This window comes from Rattus rattus, chromosome 1 (assembly GCF_011064425.1).
Source record: "Rattus rattus isolate New Zealand chromosome 1, Rrattus_CSIRO_v1, whole genome shotgun sequence".
Lineage (NCBI taxonomy): Eukaryota > Metazoa > Chordata > Mammalia > Rodentia > Muridae > Rattus > Rattus rattus.
The window spans coordinates 174540540-174555043 of NC_046154.1; the positions used below are offsets into that span (position 1 = coordinate 174540540).

At 45.6% G+C, this 14504-nt stretch overlaps 1 protein-coding gene across 1 annotated transcript; it reads left to right on the plus strand.

Annotated features, from left to right (window-relative positions):
• On the plus strand, positions 1–234 carry LOC116908409 (mitochondrial import inner membrane translocase subunit Tim8 B-like). The gene has a single exon (XM_032911619.1). It carries the CDS (start codon positions 1–3, stop codon positions 232–234), a length of 234 nt encoding a protein of 77 aa, XP_032767510.1.
• The last annotated feature ends 14270 nt before the right edge of the window (positions 235–14504 follow it).

A 14504-nucleotide genomic window follows, 5' to 3' on the forward strand; every position in this document is an offset into this window, starting at 1 on the left:
ATGGCAGAGCTTGGTGAAGCAGACAAAATGGCCGCTGAGCAGGAGGAGGCACAGTTCACTGTGCAGGGGTGTCACTTCGTGGAACTGTGTTGGGATAAATGTGTGGAGAAGCCAGGGAGTCCACTAGACTCCCACACTGAAAACTGCCTCTCTAGCTGTGTGGATCGTTTCATTGACACTACTCTCGCTATCACGGGTCGTTTTGCCCAGACCATACAGAAAGGAGGGCAGTAGGCCATACCTTAGAATGACAGGAGACCGAAAGACTTGTTACTAAGCAGGTTGGATGGCCAGGGGTGAAAGACTTGTCGACATGTCGGTTCACATCAGGCACTTACCAAGTCTGTTGGTGTTAAAAAGTAGCAAAACGAATGTTCAAGTGTAATTTTATTTATCGGGATTCAGTGATTCCAAGTTGTATCACACCAATTAATAAATGTGAAGTCTCCAAAAAATAAATAAATAAATAATCTTTTTCAAAATGACTAGAAAATCTCTTTTAAAGTACTTCTCTTAGCTTTTGAGGTCACAAGATAATGATATCATTTCTCCTACCATTTTCTCCTTCCAAATCCTCCCATATTCCTACATTCCTCCTTCCCAGGTGCATGTATTTGTATGATGTTTTCAGGACTGACCACTTGGTACTGGATAACCAATCGACGCTCTCTCCGGCTCTCAGCATTCCATGCTTGCCTGTAGCTCTTCGTGCAGCGTTGAGGCTCAGTGGACTTTCCCAGTCCGCATTAGCATGTCCATTGTTGTCCTGTTCAGCTCACGTTTGGTGAGACTTTGCGGATGCAGTGTCTACAAAGGGCTAGGAAATCTTAGTATGTGCGCATGCATGCGTAAGAACCAAGTACTGAACTCTAGAAGGATCTGTTGTCAGAAGGGAGAAAATCATGGGACTGCATGTGTCATTGATTAGCGGTGTCTTTGCTAGCGCTGGACATTCCTAGGCTTTACAACCCCTAAAAAGACTAGGACATGGGGGTTGGGGATTTAGCTCAGTGGTAGAGCACTTGCCTAGCAACCGCAAGGCCCTGGGTTCGGTCCCCAGATCCAAAAAAAAAAAAAAAAAAAAAACTAGGACATGAATTAAAAACAAACAAAACATTTTTTATAGCATGTTTATAATCTCATTTGATTCTTACATTAGCTCACGAGGCTTCTCTTACTATTTTTATTCTCATTTGCCCAAGTCCCCTGACAGCAAGAGGATCGTGAATGGAATGAAATCTTCGAGATTCCAAAACTGAGTTCTCTTTCCACACTGTTGGATTTGGTAACCTCTGTGAGGGAGATTAAAGTCCCGACCCCCTGGTGCGTGTGGTTTGATTTGATTGCTCGAATTCTGGAGGAAGAGAGAAGAAGAGTTCTTTCTTAGAAAGCACTCCAGATGGAGGAGAGGGGAGAGGAGAGGAGGGATGAGGAGGAGGGGAGGAGAGAGAGGAGAAGGGGAGGGGAAGGAAGAGCGGAGGGACATCCAAGTACACCAGCCATTTCCTCTGTCTCTGGATTTTGCAGACTTTGTGGGTGGGATTAAGAAAATCTGACTCAGGCATGGTCACTCAGCTGCTGTAATCCCTGGGTTTGGGGAGAGAAAGTAGGACCAGACTCTAAGGTCAACCTGGGCTACATAGGGAGTTTGAGGCCAGCCTGAAGCTGAATGAGATCCTGCTTCAAAACAGCACCAAAAAGCTGGGGTGGTGGTACAGTTGGGAAGTAGAGGTAGGTTAATCAGGGGTTTGAGGGCAACCTTGACTACTTAGAGTTGCTGCTGGCTACCTTGGCTATGCTTGGCCATGAGAGGGGGGGGAGGGGGGAGGGGAGAGGAGAGGGGGGAGAGGGAGGGGGAGAGAGAGAGAGAGAGAGAGAGAGAGAGAGAGAGAGAGAGAGAGAAAGAGAGAGAGAGAGAGAGAGAGATCTGAGGAAAGCCAAAGAGTGGGCACCCCTCTGTGTGGACCTGCATTTTGTGTGTGACATTGGGCCACATGCCGGCCTCTGATACAAAGACCTGACAAAATGTCCCTGGAGAGATTAAGACAAATGGCACAAAGATGAAAGGTACTGGGTCCCCTCCACCTGCGTGAGGAGTAGGACATGGATGAAGGAGAGCACCACGGCTACCCTTGTGCCTGATAAATGATGAACTGGCCCCAGAATGACAGAGAGCAGCTGCTCTGTTTCCTCAGAGCTCCCAGCTGCTGCTGCTGCTGCTGCTGCTGGCCTTGCCACCACCAGCTCCCGTGACACGTAGGCTAACGGAATTGATGGCCAAGACGCTCCAGGAGAAAGGTCTGTAAATGGAGCTGAACCGACAGGGGAGAGCACTGGATGGAAACAACCTTGACCCAGTAAAGGCAGTCAGAAAGGACAGCTTGCAGTAAACTGGGACGGGGGAGGGGGGAGGTAGACGGAGCTCCTCATTCAGAGGGTGGTTTGGTAGAGCTTGTCCACAGTCTTGGATGGAGCTGAGAAGAGCCACCACTACCACACTAGTTTTTATTCTAAATGCTTTCTGCTTGAAACGTGCTCCTTTCTTCTAGGATTATTTCCTTCTTGGTTTTGATGTGAACTGTTCTCCTGCGACACTGTACCGATCCAGGATGATACCTGGCCCCCTCTTTTACTCACAGCAAAATGGAATGTTGGTAACAGTATGTTACTCTCAGTAACTTTCTTGTTACTGATGTTGTTTTGAGTCTCTTGGTTCCTGATATTTTTCAAAAGTCTGGTACCCATTCAAAAGTCTGGAACGCCTTAAGAACTATTCAATAAATAAATAAAAACAGAAGATAACTTAGAAAACAACTGCACCCTGTCCCTCTACAGGATTTACCCCCTGGATTTGGAGACGAATCAAGGCCCAGAGGTGGAGTAGACCAGACTATCTTTGGGACAAGCCTTCACACCAAGCAGGAAAGAACTAAGTGGTCCGTTTCTGTCTTAGGAGCTCGAACTCTCTGTCCCTTTCAAAGACAAAAAGGGAAGGGCTGACTCAGGCAGACTTAAGCACGCCCCGTGACTATCCCTAATACCGACAGCACAGCTGACATGAAAAACTAGAGACTGTAAAACTTTCCAGTTTTTGGAAAAAAAAAAAAAAAAAAAAAAAGGCCAGGAGCCAACTGGGAAGACTTTGGAGCAAAGAACTGTTCCCAGTGTTCACAAGAATAATCCTGGGAGCGGCCAACAATAGCAGCTGTTTGTGGGGGTGGCAGGGAGTGGTGTGGGGAGGTAGGGCAAAAGAAGGGTAAGGAGTAAGAGGTACAAATAATGAGAACTCACCAGCAACCGGACCAGGCTGGAAGCCGTGGATGCTCCTACAAAGGGTGTTTCCTTCGCCCTCTGCCTGAGCGCTGGGACCCAGGCAGGGGATGAAGTGAGACCATTTAGAGAAACAGAAATCTTGGACTTGTGCGTAGAGGAACCGGATGAGAGAGATCCTGCATCTCAGCTACGCATGAATTTCAGACTTAGAATAGCCTAAGTGTGAGTAGAAGGCTAACACGCGAAATGTAAGGTTGACTCGCATTCCCCAGAAGATTGACACTATTCATCCATCTGTCCCACATGAATGATTTCCTGGGGAAATAAAACGGACTGAGAAGTAGTGAGGGGAACTAACTGTTAGGTATCAAACAGCAACTGTGGAGGCCAGGTATGGAGGTGTACACCTTTAATCCCGGCATTCAGGAGGCAGAGGGAGGCAGATTTCTGGGACGTTGAGGCCAATCTGCTCTACATACAGAGAGTTCCAGGACATCCTGAGTTACCTGGTGAGACCCTGCCTAAGGGGAGGGAAATCCAGCTGAGGGCCAGAGAGCATGCTTGACACCAGAGAGCATGCTTGACACCAGAGAGCATGCTTGACACCGTCTACACATTATCTCCTAGGATTTCAAACAACTGTATTCTGAGGCTGGGTCCCATTTTCCCAATGACAGTTCTGAAGCCGAGTGACAGTAGGATGTGTCGTCCTTCCGGTCCTGAATGCCCTCCAGATGCCATATATTAGATCCTTACCCCTCTGGGTGATGCTGTAGATATGGTGGAAATGTGAAAGGATAGAACACAATGGGAGGTCTTTCGGGCATTGGGGGTGTCCCCTCGAAGGGGCCTGCAGGCCCCAAGCCCCTTCTCTTCCTGTTTTTAGCATCTTAGTCTTGAGATGGATAACCCTGCAATGCACTACTGAGCATAACGTACTGCCTCACCACAGACCCCAAAGCAAAGAGCCAAACAACCGTGGACTGGAACCTCTAAAACTGCAAGCCAAATAAACACACTGTTTGTTCTGATAAATTAATTGACTTAGGTCTCTGGCTATGACAGGTATCTAATTAATGCAAGATTATTTCCCCCAGGTGTTCCAGATATTGTAACTATTGTCAAGAATTAAGTATGGGAGCTGGGGAGCTGGCTCAATGGATGAAGCACTTCCCACGAAAGCATGAGGACTCATGTTTCTATTTGCAGTACCCATGTAAAGTTTCAATGGAGATCCCTGTAGTAGGGATGAAGGAAGCAGAGACAGGAGACTCCCTGGCTCATTAGACTATCTAGAATCGGTGAGTTCTGCCTCAATAATTATAGTGGAGAGTGCTTAAAGCAGGCACCCAAAATCATCGGTGTTGGGCTTCCATATACACATGCACAGGTACATACACACACACACACACACACACACACACACACACACACACAGAGGAACTATGTATACATTTAACCACTACTTTTACAAACTGCCCAGAAGGAATGGCTGTAAACCTGGGGTGAGAATAACCAGTCCTCTCAGCACTCCTCCCACTGGTGCCTGTTTCCTCACTGGAGATGGTGATGCCAAACTCCCTGCTCTGTTCTTCCTCATTCTCTCAAGTGATCCTACAAAGTTGTTTCTGTGTTAAGCTACCTGGGGATTTATCTGATCAAATAGAGCACGGCTATGTAGTAGGAGAAGAAAACAATGGTTCCCCTAGCCAGGCAGTGGTGGCAGCGGCCGTGCATGACTTTAATCCCAGCACTCGGGAAACAGAGGCAGGTGGGTCTCTGCTGAGTCTGAGGCCAGCCTGGTCTACAGAGTGGGTTCTAGAATAACCCTTCACAGTGAAACCCTATCTCGGAGAGAGAGAGGGGGAGAGAGGGAGGGAAAGAGAGAAAAGAGAGAGAGAGACAGAGACAGAGACAGAGAGACAGAGAGAGAGAGAGAGAGAGAGAGGAGGAAGAGGAGGAGAAGAGAAGAAAGGAGAAGAAGGAGGGGAAGGAGGAAGAGGAGGAGGAGGAGGAGAAGAAATAATAATTCTGGATGCTTTTTTATTAAAGTGAAACTTTAAAAAAATCCTGTCTATCACAATCTGTGCATAAAAATTAATGCACAGGGGCCTGAGAGATGGCTCAGCAGTTAAGAGCACTGGTTGCTGGGTTTGAGTCCCAGAACCCACATGGCAGTTTTACAACTGTCTGCAGCTCCAGTTCTAGGAGATCTGACACTCTTTCTGGCGTCTGAAGGCATACATGTGGTACACACACACACACACACACACACACACACACACGCAGAGAGAGAGAGAGAGAGAGAGAGAGAGAGAGAGGCACAAAATAGCAAATACGAAAGAATATTTTCAATTGAAACTGTGAAAGGAAAATAGACACGATAAATTATTCCTCCAAGTAAGTATGACAACACAATAGTAGAACTTATTGGAAAGCTAGCAAAAGACCAACAATTTCATAATCCAGAAAAGAAACACAATTGTCTAATAAATGTGGCATTAGTCAGGGTTCTGTAACAGGAACTGGGGGTAAAGCACTTAGTCTCAAAGTAACATAAAATGCAAATTAGAACTAACGTGTTCCACGTACTGTGTTAGTAAGCATTCTTATACATGCCTTCTGGGAAATAGACTGGCCCCACTTCTTAGAAAGCAATTTCATGTCAAGAGATTTTTTTAACATGGTGACTCCTCTTATAAGCTTGTATTCTGCAGGGTGGAAATCTACACGTTCATCAAAGTAGGATGGTGAATTTTGTTTATTTCTTCCTCCTCCCTACCTTTGTGTGTGTGTGTGTGTGTGTGTGTGTGTGTGTGTGTGTGTGTGAAGTCATAGGCAAACACATGGAAAACTCAATACACAAAGAGGCAATACAATCAGCATGACGGCGTTTGAGGAAGAGAGAGGTGGGAACGTGCAGGGAGAGCCCCTTTGGGGTGGAATTGTGGGATTGTATGAATTACCTCACACATAAATATATTTTAAAGTTACTTGTGTGATAGAAAGAGAAGAGGGTTGCCAAGATGGCTTAGCAGACAAAGGCATTTGCCACTAAGCCTGAGGACCCGAGTCTCATACTGGGATCCCACATGGTGAAAGGAGAGAGTTGAGGTCATCTGACCTCTGAGTGTGTGCTGTGCCATGCATGTACCCACACATGACACGCACGTGCACACACACACACACACACACACACACACACACACACACACACACATGCGTACACCATACTAAAAACATTTTAAAGAGGAGGAGGAGAGGAGGAGGAGAGGAAGAACAATGTTGACTGATCAAAGCAGCAAATACGTATCCCTCAGAGACTGTAAGCTTCTTGCCCGAGTTTCCCCCTTGACCCCTTTACTCCTTGCCTGTCCTGATATTTCCCCATGTGGCCTTTGATGTTTCCCCACGGTTTGGTCCTCTTGGGAACCAGAAGTAACAAATTGTCCTTTCGATGGATTTATTTCTTAATGTGTTGACCTTACAATGCTTGGATGACAATAATCTCTATACTTAATAATCTTAGAATTATCTACAGTTTTTTTAAAAAGGTCCTAATAGTTTTACTGGTGGATTACACAGATGTTTAAAATAATAATAATTAATATTAATTCCCCAGAAACTCACAAAAAGTATAAGAGTAGGGACTGCCTCCCAACTCATTCTGGGAAGATAGCTGCTGAGATCCAAACAAGACAGAGATAGCCAATAAAAGAAAAAATATATATATATATATATAATGTGTACACACATATACATACACATACAGCTGATATTTTAAAATACAGAAAAAATATCATTGGAGACTTAAAAAAGAAACTGTTGACTATGTTACTGGGAGTAGACCCGGGCACTTGACAGACACTCCTGATTCAGCTAGCAGTGCAGGCGCAGGTGTGCAGGCGACACTCGCACCAGCTCAGCGTCAAAACGCCAACGGTAACAGGCTGCTAAGATTACACATCGTCCGGGAGTTGGTTTCATCATAGGCTTCCCACGTTTTCTATTACCACATCCTATCATATCGTGAAAAATATATAAATATTGCAAAATAAATTCTTACAAATGGAGAGCACTCCACTGACCTGAGGTCAAGAGAGTTGTGTAACAATCGTACACTAGGTACAGGGAGGGTCAAAAGTTCTGGGATTATTTGGATACAGGGGGAAAAAAATGCTTGAGTCGGGCCATGAAGGATAAGTAGGAGTTCTCCGGGGAGAGGAGGTGGAAGAACAGGCTGGGAGGGAACAGCCTGTTCAGAACCTCTGACGCGAGAGCGTCCTGGCTCGCTCGGCAACTGTGTGATTATGATGTATCACTGGACAGTACAGTCTATTAGGAGGGTGCAGTGGGGAAAGCCAACAAGATAGGGCTGGGTTACTGAGCCGGGCTGAAGATGGAGGGTCTGGCGAGCCCGTGAGGTTGGAAGCCTGAGGTCCTCATACCAACCTACTCCTCATACCAACCTACTACGGCAGAGACCAAAATATTGACTTAAGAACTTCCCAAGTTAGCCGCTGCTAACCCAAAATGGCTGCCACACGATACAAAAAGGCGGCAGACCCCGGCGATGGTCTCAAGCTGGCAAGCGATGAACCTTTGGCAAATGCCAAGGGTACTTACTATTCTCAGTGATCCACCCTGCTCCCACCTCAGGCTACCATCACGGGGACACTGGCTTCAGAACTGCTTTAAGTCATAAGGAAGGGTTGCGCCGCTGCCTCTGCTACTCTCATTATTGCAGGGTTTCAGACGCTGGAGTCACCAACGGAAGCAAAGCGAGTAGCCCAGCATACCAAGCAGCTGGCGTTTTTCTCTCTATAAAATTGTCATACCGAGCCTTTCTCGTCGGGAAAAGTCTCAAGCTCCGGGGAGTCGAGGCCCAGGAGTTGGTTTAAAAAAAAAAAAAAAAAAATTAGACCCTGGTTTCTATTTCGTGAAAGGAAACTAAAATTGAAGTAAAAGCATGCACAGAGAAAGATTTGGTAGTCTATGACTTTCTCAGTAGGGGTGTGTGTGTGTGTGTGTGTGTGTGTGTGTGTGTGTGTGTGTGTGTGTGTGTAAAACATCAACAACAAAATAAACAGAAGAATTAGTGAGGATACATGAGTCACTGAGAATGTTTGAAACGTATTTGTCTCCCCCCAGGAGATGTCAGATAATCAAAGAATAAATCAGCCTGGGAAACTACCAGCCGGAGCAAAGGCATCGGGGAGGAAGAGGTCTGAAGGTCTCAGAGGTGGGGGAGGGGGAAACAGGGCCTTCCCTCGCAGCTGGGAGTTTAAAAAAAAAGATTACCGCAGGGGATAGCAAAGGGCTGGGCTCCAACCTGCTTTTTCAGAAAGCAACCCAGAAAGTGGTTGGTCAGGACATTCAACAGCCAAACCAACGCTTAGCCACCAGCAAACTCTTTTGGGGTCTTGTATTTGGAAAGGAATTGGCAACAGGTTTACCTAAAAAGTGGAAGACACTGTACCCTTCCCCGTGGCCCTTCACTCCCAGCTTGTCAGCACACTGGGCAGAAGGCTGGGAAGCAAGTCTTGGGCTACGGTCCAAACCCCTCTCAGCGACTGCCTGCAGTGTCCTCAGCCTCCACCCTGGTCTGCTTCCTCAGAACCACTCCAGGGTGGTTTGGCAAGAATATCATCTGAGAATACTGACTTGGTTTATTTGTGCTGTTCTGACAAAATACCTGAGACTGAATATAATGCAAAGTTATTTTTCAAAGTTCTGCAGGCTGGGAAGTCAAGATGAAAACCTGCTCTCTGTTTCCCTGCTGAATCTTTACCCACCTCATGGCGGAAGAGTACAAAAGGGAACAATTTGGGGAAACATGTTCTGACCACAGTGAGGACCTATATCTTTATACAGCATCTAAACAGCACCTTCCCTGAGCTCCTGCAGCCGCTGTAAAAGCTATCAAGCCTGGTGACTGTGGACTTCTATCCCTGGGACCCACGTGGTGGAAGGCGAGAACAATTTCTGAAAGTTGTCTTTCGACCTCCGGGTGTGCCTTATGGTACGCACACATGCTCATGCCCTCAAACAAGAGTGGCAGATTCAAAGTAATTTCAAACTCTAAACTGTGAGGTCCCGTGGCACTTCAGACCTTTCTAAAGAGCACGACGTGATTTTGGAAAAGAAAATTATGCCCTAAATTGCCCATAAAACAGAGAATTCAGAGCTGACATTTGTTAAAGGATTACTATGTGGCAAACAGTCTTTGTTGGGTTGAGCAAATTATGTATTTTCTATGGCTTTTAGTCTAGTTTAAAAATAGAGACAACAACTTCTTTCTTATAAGCCCAAAGAGCCCCAGATAGCTAAGTAGCAGGAACCAGTGTGTTCCCAAGAGTTGAGAAGGGCCTGTCAGCCTGGTAGTCTAGCCATTTGCCTCTCTTCCTTTTTGCTCATGGGCGGAGCTTGTGTTTCCTCTTAGAGGAAGCAAGCAAGATTCTTTCTTGAATGGAGGGTAGGTGTTGACAGACAGGGTGTGTGATTGGACATGAGTGAGAGCACTTCTTTAGGTGGGCTTCTGTGGATCTGTTTGTAGTCAGGGTCTCGCTGTGTAGCCTAGAACTCAAGAGATCCACCTGCCTCTGCCTCATGAGTGCCACGTTGCCTGACTCGTTTGTTTTGAGAGTCTTACCATCTACCCCATCACGTTCCTTCCTCAGCCCCAGAGTGGGGATTACAGGATATTTGGGCAACACTGCCAGACAAATTTTTTGTTGTTGCTTATGTTTTTTTTTTTAATAAAGCTTTTCTTTCATAAGGAAAGATAGGGCTGGAGAGACGACTCAGAGGTTAAGAGCACATACCGTTTTCACAGACTCTCAGAGTTTGGTCCCACATGGGACTGCTCACAATTGCCTGCAACCCCAGCTCTGGGGGATCTGAGGCCCTCTTCTGGTCTCTACAGGCACCCACGTGTATAGCCGCATACACGCACACATACATATCGTTAAAAAATAAAATTGAAAGAGAAAACACCTTGAGAATGTTGCTCTTCTTCACTGCTTGTTCCTGTGCCCATTGTATGTGTGTGAGTGAGTTTGGGATGCCCGGGCCTTTGGAAGCGTTTTGCCTCAGCGGTGGGCAAAGTGGGAGCTAGGAGGAGAGCTGCTGAGCTAACAGCCTAAAGTGTTCAGAGCAGACAGCTGGGGCGACAGCAGTGAAAAGCAGCAGTTCTCATGTGCACGCAGGCACCATTGTGTAATCCCACACCACCTTGGGAATCTTAACCGAGGGAAGTCACTGGCTGAAGCCACTATCGTAGTTTCTGCCAATCACTGCTGGCATCACATCCACCTGTTTGCTCACTCGTGATGTTAGAGATGGAACCCGGGGCCTCACCCCTGCTAGGCAAGCCCATTGCTAACACACTGTGACACACTGGCAAAAAAGGATCCCGTTTAAAGAGGTCGGTGGCATTCACCTCAGGCTAGTTGCTACCACGTGAGGGTTTTTTGGTTTGGGGTGGGGGAGGTGTTGTTTTTTGTTTTGCTTTTTCAAGAAAAGGCAGAAATCTAGATTATTTTTTAAAGATTTATTTATTTATTTTATATATAAGTACAATGTAGCTGTCTTCAGACACACCAGAAGAGAGCATCTGATCTCATTACAGATGGTTGTGAGCCACCATGTGGTTGCTGGGATTTGAACTCAGGACCTCTGGAAGAGCAGTCCATGCTCTTAACCACTGAGCCATCTCTCCAGCCCCAGAAATCTAGATTTTATATATAAAACTTCAGGATTTCATGCATTGGTTCTAATTGAAGGAATATCTGCAGGCCGAGTCGAACATATCCACTGACCACTTTTCGACACCTGATCCGCTTCATTGACTTGTTGCAAGGAAAGGGTAAAAACTTTGAAAATGGGCTGGAGAGATGGCTCAGCGGTTAAGAGCACTGACTGTTCTTCCAGAGGTCCTGAGTTCAAATCCCAGCAACCACATGGTGTCTCACAACCATCTGTAATGAGATGCCCTCTTCTGGTGTGTCTGAAGACAGCGACAATGTACCCACATAGAACAAATGAATAAATCTTTAAAAAAAAAAAAAAAAAAAACTTTGAAACTAAGGTGAATGCCAGACTGGTGTTTTATGTCACACAAGTGTTTTATGGACACAAGCTGGAGCCCTTTAGTAAAAGTGACTCTCGGTTGAGAGAAAATGCTTCCAGGAGACTGGCCTGTAGGCAACTCTGTGAGGCATTTTCTTGGTCAGTGGCTGATGGGGGAAGCCTACTGTGGGTGGTGCCATCCCTGAGCTTTGATCCTGGGGTTCTCTAAGAAAGAGGGCTGAACAGGCCATTGGGAGTGTTAAAGCGTCTTTTATTTGCCCAGTGTAACTGTTATCTTGGAGGATTACTGCCCCAGTCTGCTAACCTAGGCCTAGGACCTGGAAGCTGCTAGCCTCTCCACAATCCAATCAAGACCTAGAATGATCTCAGCCTCTGAGACTTGCTGCTGAGTAAGTTCACCCTTTCTAGTTCTTTCTGAACTCTTACGGGCTGGTTCAACTCAGCTGTTCTGCCTCAAACGACTCTCCAAGCTGACAGCTTCAATCTGGTTCTCTTTTGGCCTCTGACATTTTGCTCTGCTTGGCCTCAAACTCCCCTTGGTCTTAGGTTCTAATATTCTGGCTCCTTCTCTGACTCGTTCTAGATTCAGCGGGTATCTATTCTCTTCTTCTCTCTCTCTCTCTCTCTCTCTCTCTCTCTCTCTCTCTCTCCAACCTGTCTCTGTATAACTGTCTCAGTAAAACTCTCTTCTCTCTCTCTCTTGCCTGCACAGACCCTCAAGTAGCTTCCCTTTCCTCCCTCTTCTTGAGAGTTGGGCATATCCAATTCTATCAAATCTTTCTCTGATTCATCGCTTTGTCTGCCACTCAATTCGACATCACTTTCAAACACGGGTGCTTCTTTCTGCAAACCTACTTAACCTTCACTGTTTGGGATTAAAGGTGTGTACTAAGGGCATGTCTGCATTCTAGCCAGAGGGATTGAAGATGTGTGCTCAGGCTGAGTCACGCCACAACTAGAAACGGGTTTTTTCCAGTAAAGGACACAATCTCGAAGTGTGACCAAATATCCTGTAAGAGCAAGCCAGTAAGCAGCACCCCTCCCTGCCCTCTGCATCAGCTCCTGCCTCCAGGTTCCTGCCCCGTCCTCATGTCCTTCAGTGGTGGACTACGATGTGGAAGTGTGAAACAAATAAACCCTTCCCTCCTCACAGAGCTTTTGGCCATAAGGTTTTACAACAGCACTAGACACTCTACGACAAGTCGTGTAGCAGACGCTCTGTCTAACACGCCCCAGGTGTTACTCTCTTTGAGCTGAGTCCTCGTGTACAAATGTAATTAGGCCTCGTGAGGCCTATAAAAGGGATGGAACTTCTACCTCGTTTTGTAGATTATGAAAGTAAGGAAGAGAAACTTAGAATTTGGCTCTTCTGCATAGCAAGAAGAAGTAGAGTGGGATCTGAAGCAAATCAGAGCAACCAGCCACAGACTTCACCACTCTCAGCCAGAGCGTTGTGCTTGCAAAATGAACAGTGTGGTTGTCAGTCAGCTGTGCACGGATGCTCAACCAATGCTTTAAGGCATTTTCAGGGGATTTTTTTCTGACACTAATAGGGGCAGTTTGGTATTTTTCAATATAATGGAAGTTGACATTTCAATTGGATAGCTCAAAAAATTCTGTACTATCCCACATAATGATGGAATTTGCATGGTCTTGACTGGGACTTTGAGCAGTCGTAATGACATCCGGACTTAGCTATTGGACAGCAACAGACAAGGCTATGCTAAAGATGGTGAAATGGTACACCTTTGGAGAAGATCACAGCCTCCAGGGAGATGCCACACTTAAAAGATACATTATTACATGTAAGACACATACTTGTAACCCTTTTCCGTATTTAATATTAGCTCATGAGTAATTATATTATCCAAGCTGTATAAACAGCATTTTCAAAATTATTAGCATATGTCAATTGTGCATGGTAATGAGAACATACCTATTCTATATCTATAATGTACTTGGATCATGTTTTCACCCATTGTTAATCTCTCGTCCATTCCCTTTCCTCCTCATCCTAGTGTCCTAGGGTGATTGTGAGTAGGGTGGGCAGGTGGATGGTTGTGGGGGTGGGGATGGATGGATGGATGGATGGGTTTTATAAAGATATTCTTCCACCTGGGTATACCAGAAGACACTTCTGATTCTTCCACAACAAGATGGATTAGCTTACAAAACAAATTCGATTCTCAAGCTGAGTCTATTGGGTGTAATTGCGGCTGTGGCACCTAATCACCCATTCTAGGTATTCCCTGAAGAGAGTGGCTCTCGTAAAAGTAATTCCACCAAAAGAAATTCACCTCGGAAATGTTGCTCCTGACAACCTTGATATTGAGTGGAGACTGAATGGAATTCGGAGGCCGTATATATCCAAGTGTCCAGCCACGGAGAGCTTGAAGTAACATCCACGCCTAGGGTGACTTTTAGAGCACCAATGATAAGCCAGGTACCGTGGCAGTATTCACAGCAGCCAGGTTAAGCAGTCTGCTGGGGCTCCCATTAATGGGTGGAGAGATACAGAAAGCATGCTGCTGGTACCTGATGGTGTGTTAGTTAGCCATAAAGAAAAAAATCATACCATTTGCAGGATAGTGGATGAAACTGGAGCTCATCAGTTGAGTGAAGCAGATCAAACTCAGAACCACAGCCATCACACATCTTCCCTCACATACGGAGTCTAGTTTTCTTCCTTTAGGCATAAAAGCAAAAAGAAGGTTATTTAGGAAGAATAAGCACACTTAGGGTGGGGGAAAAGGAGGGATAGAAGAAGAGAGCACTAATGCGGTGAAGAATGACCCAAGTATATTACAGACACGGACTCATTACCACATACAATTGATATATGCTAATTATTTTGAAAATGCTGTTTATACATCTTAGGTAATAAAACTACTCATGAGCTAATATTAAATGAAAAAAAAAAAAAGAATGCAAGTTTGCCAAGTCCCATGTGTAACAATGTATCATTTCAGTGAGTTTTTCTTAAACATTAAAAGGCACCAAGCAACTAACTATACTGACTGGTGCCTGCCCAAGTGCTTCAGATGAAATGACAGGAGACAAACAAAACCCAGATTCTCCAATGACTTAAAGAGCTGGGGTGCTCTTAAATAATTACATTATAAAGAAACAGATGGCTACAA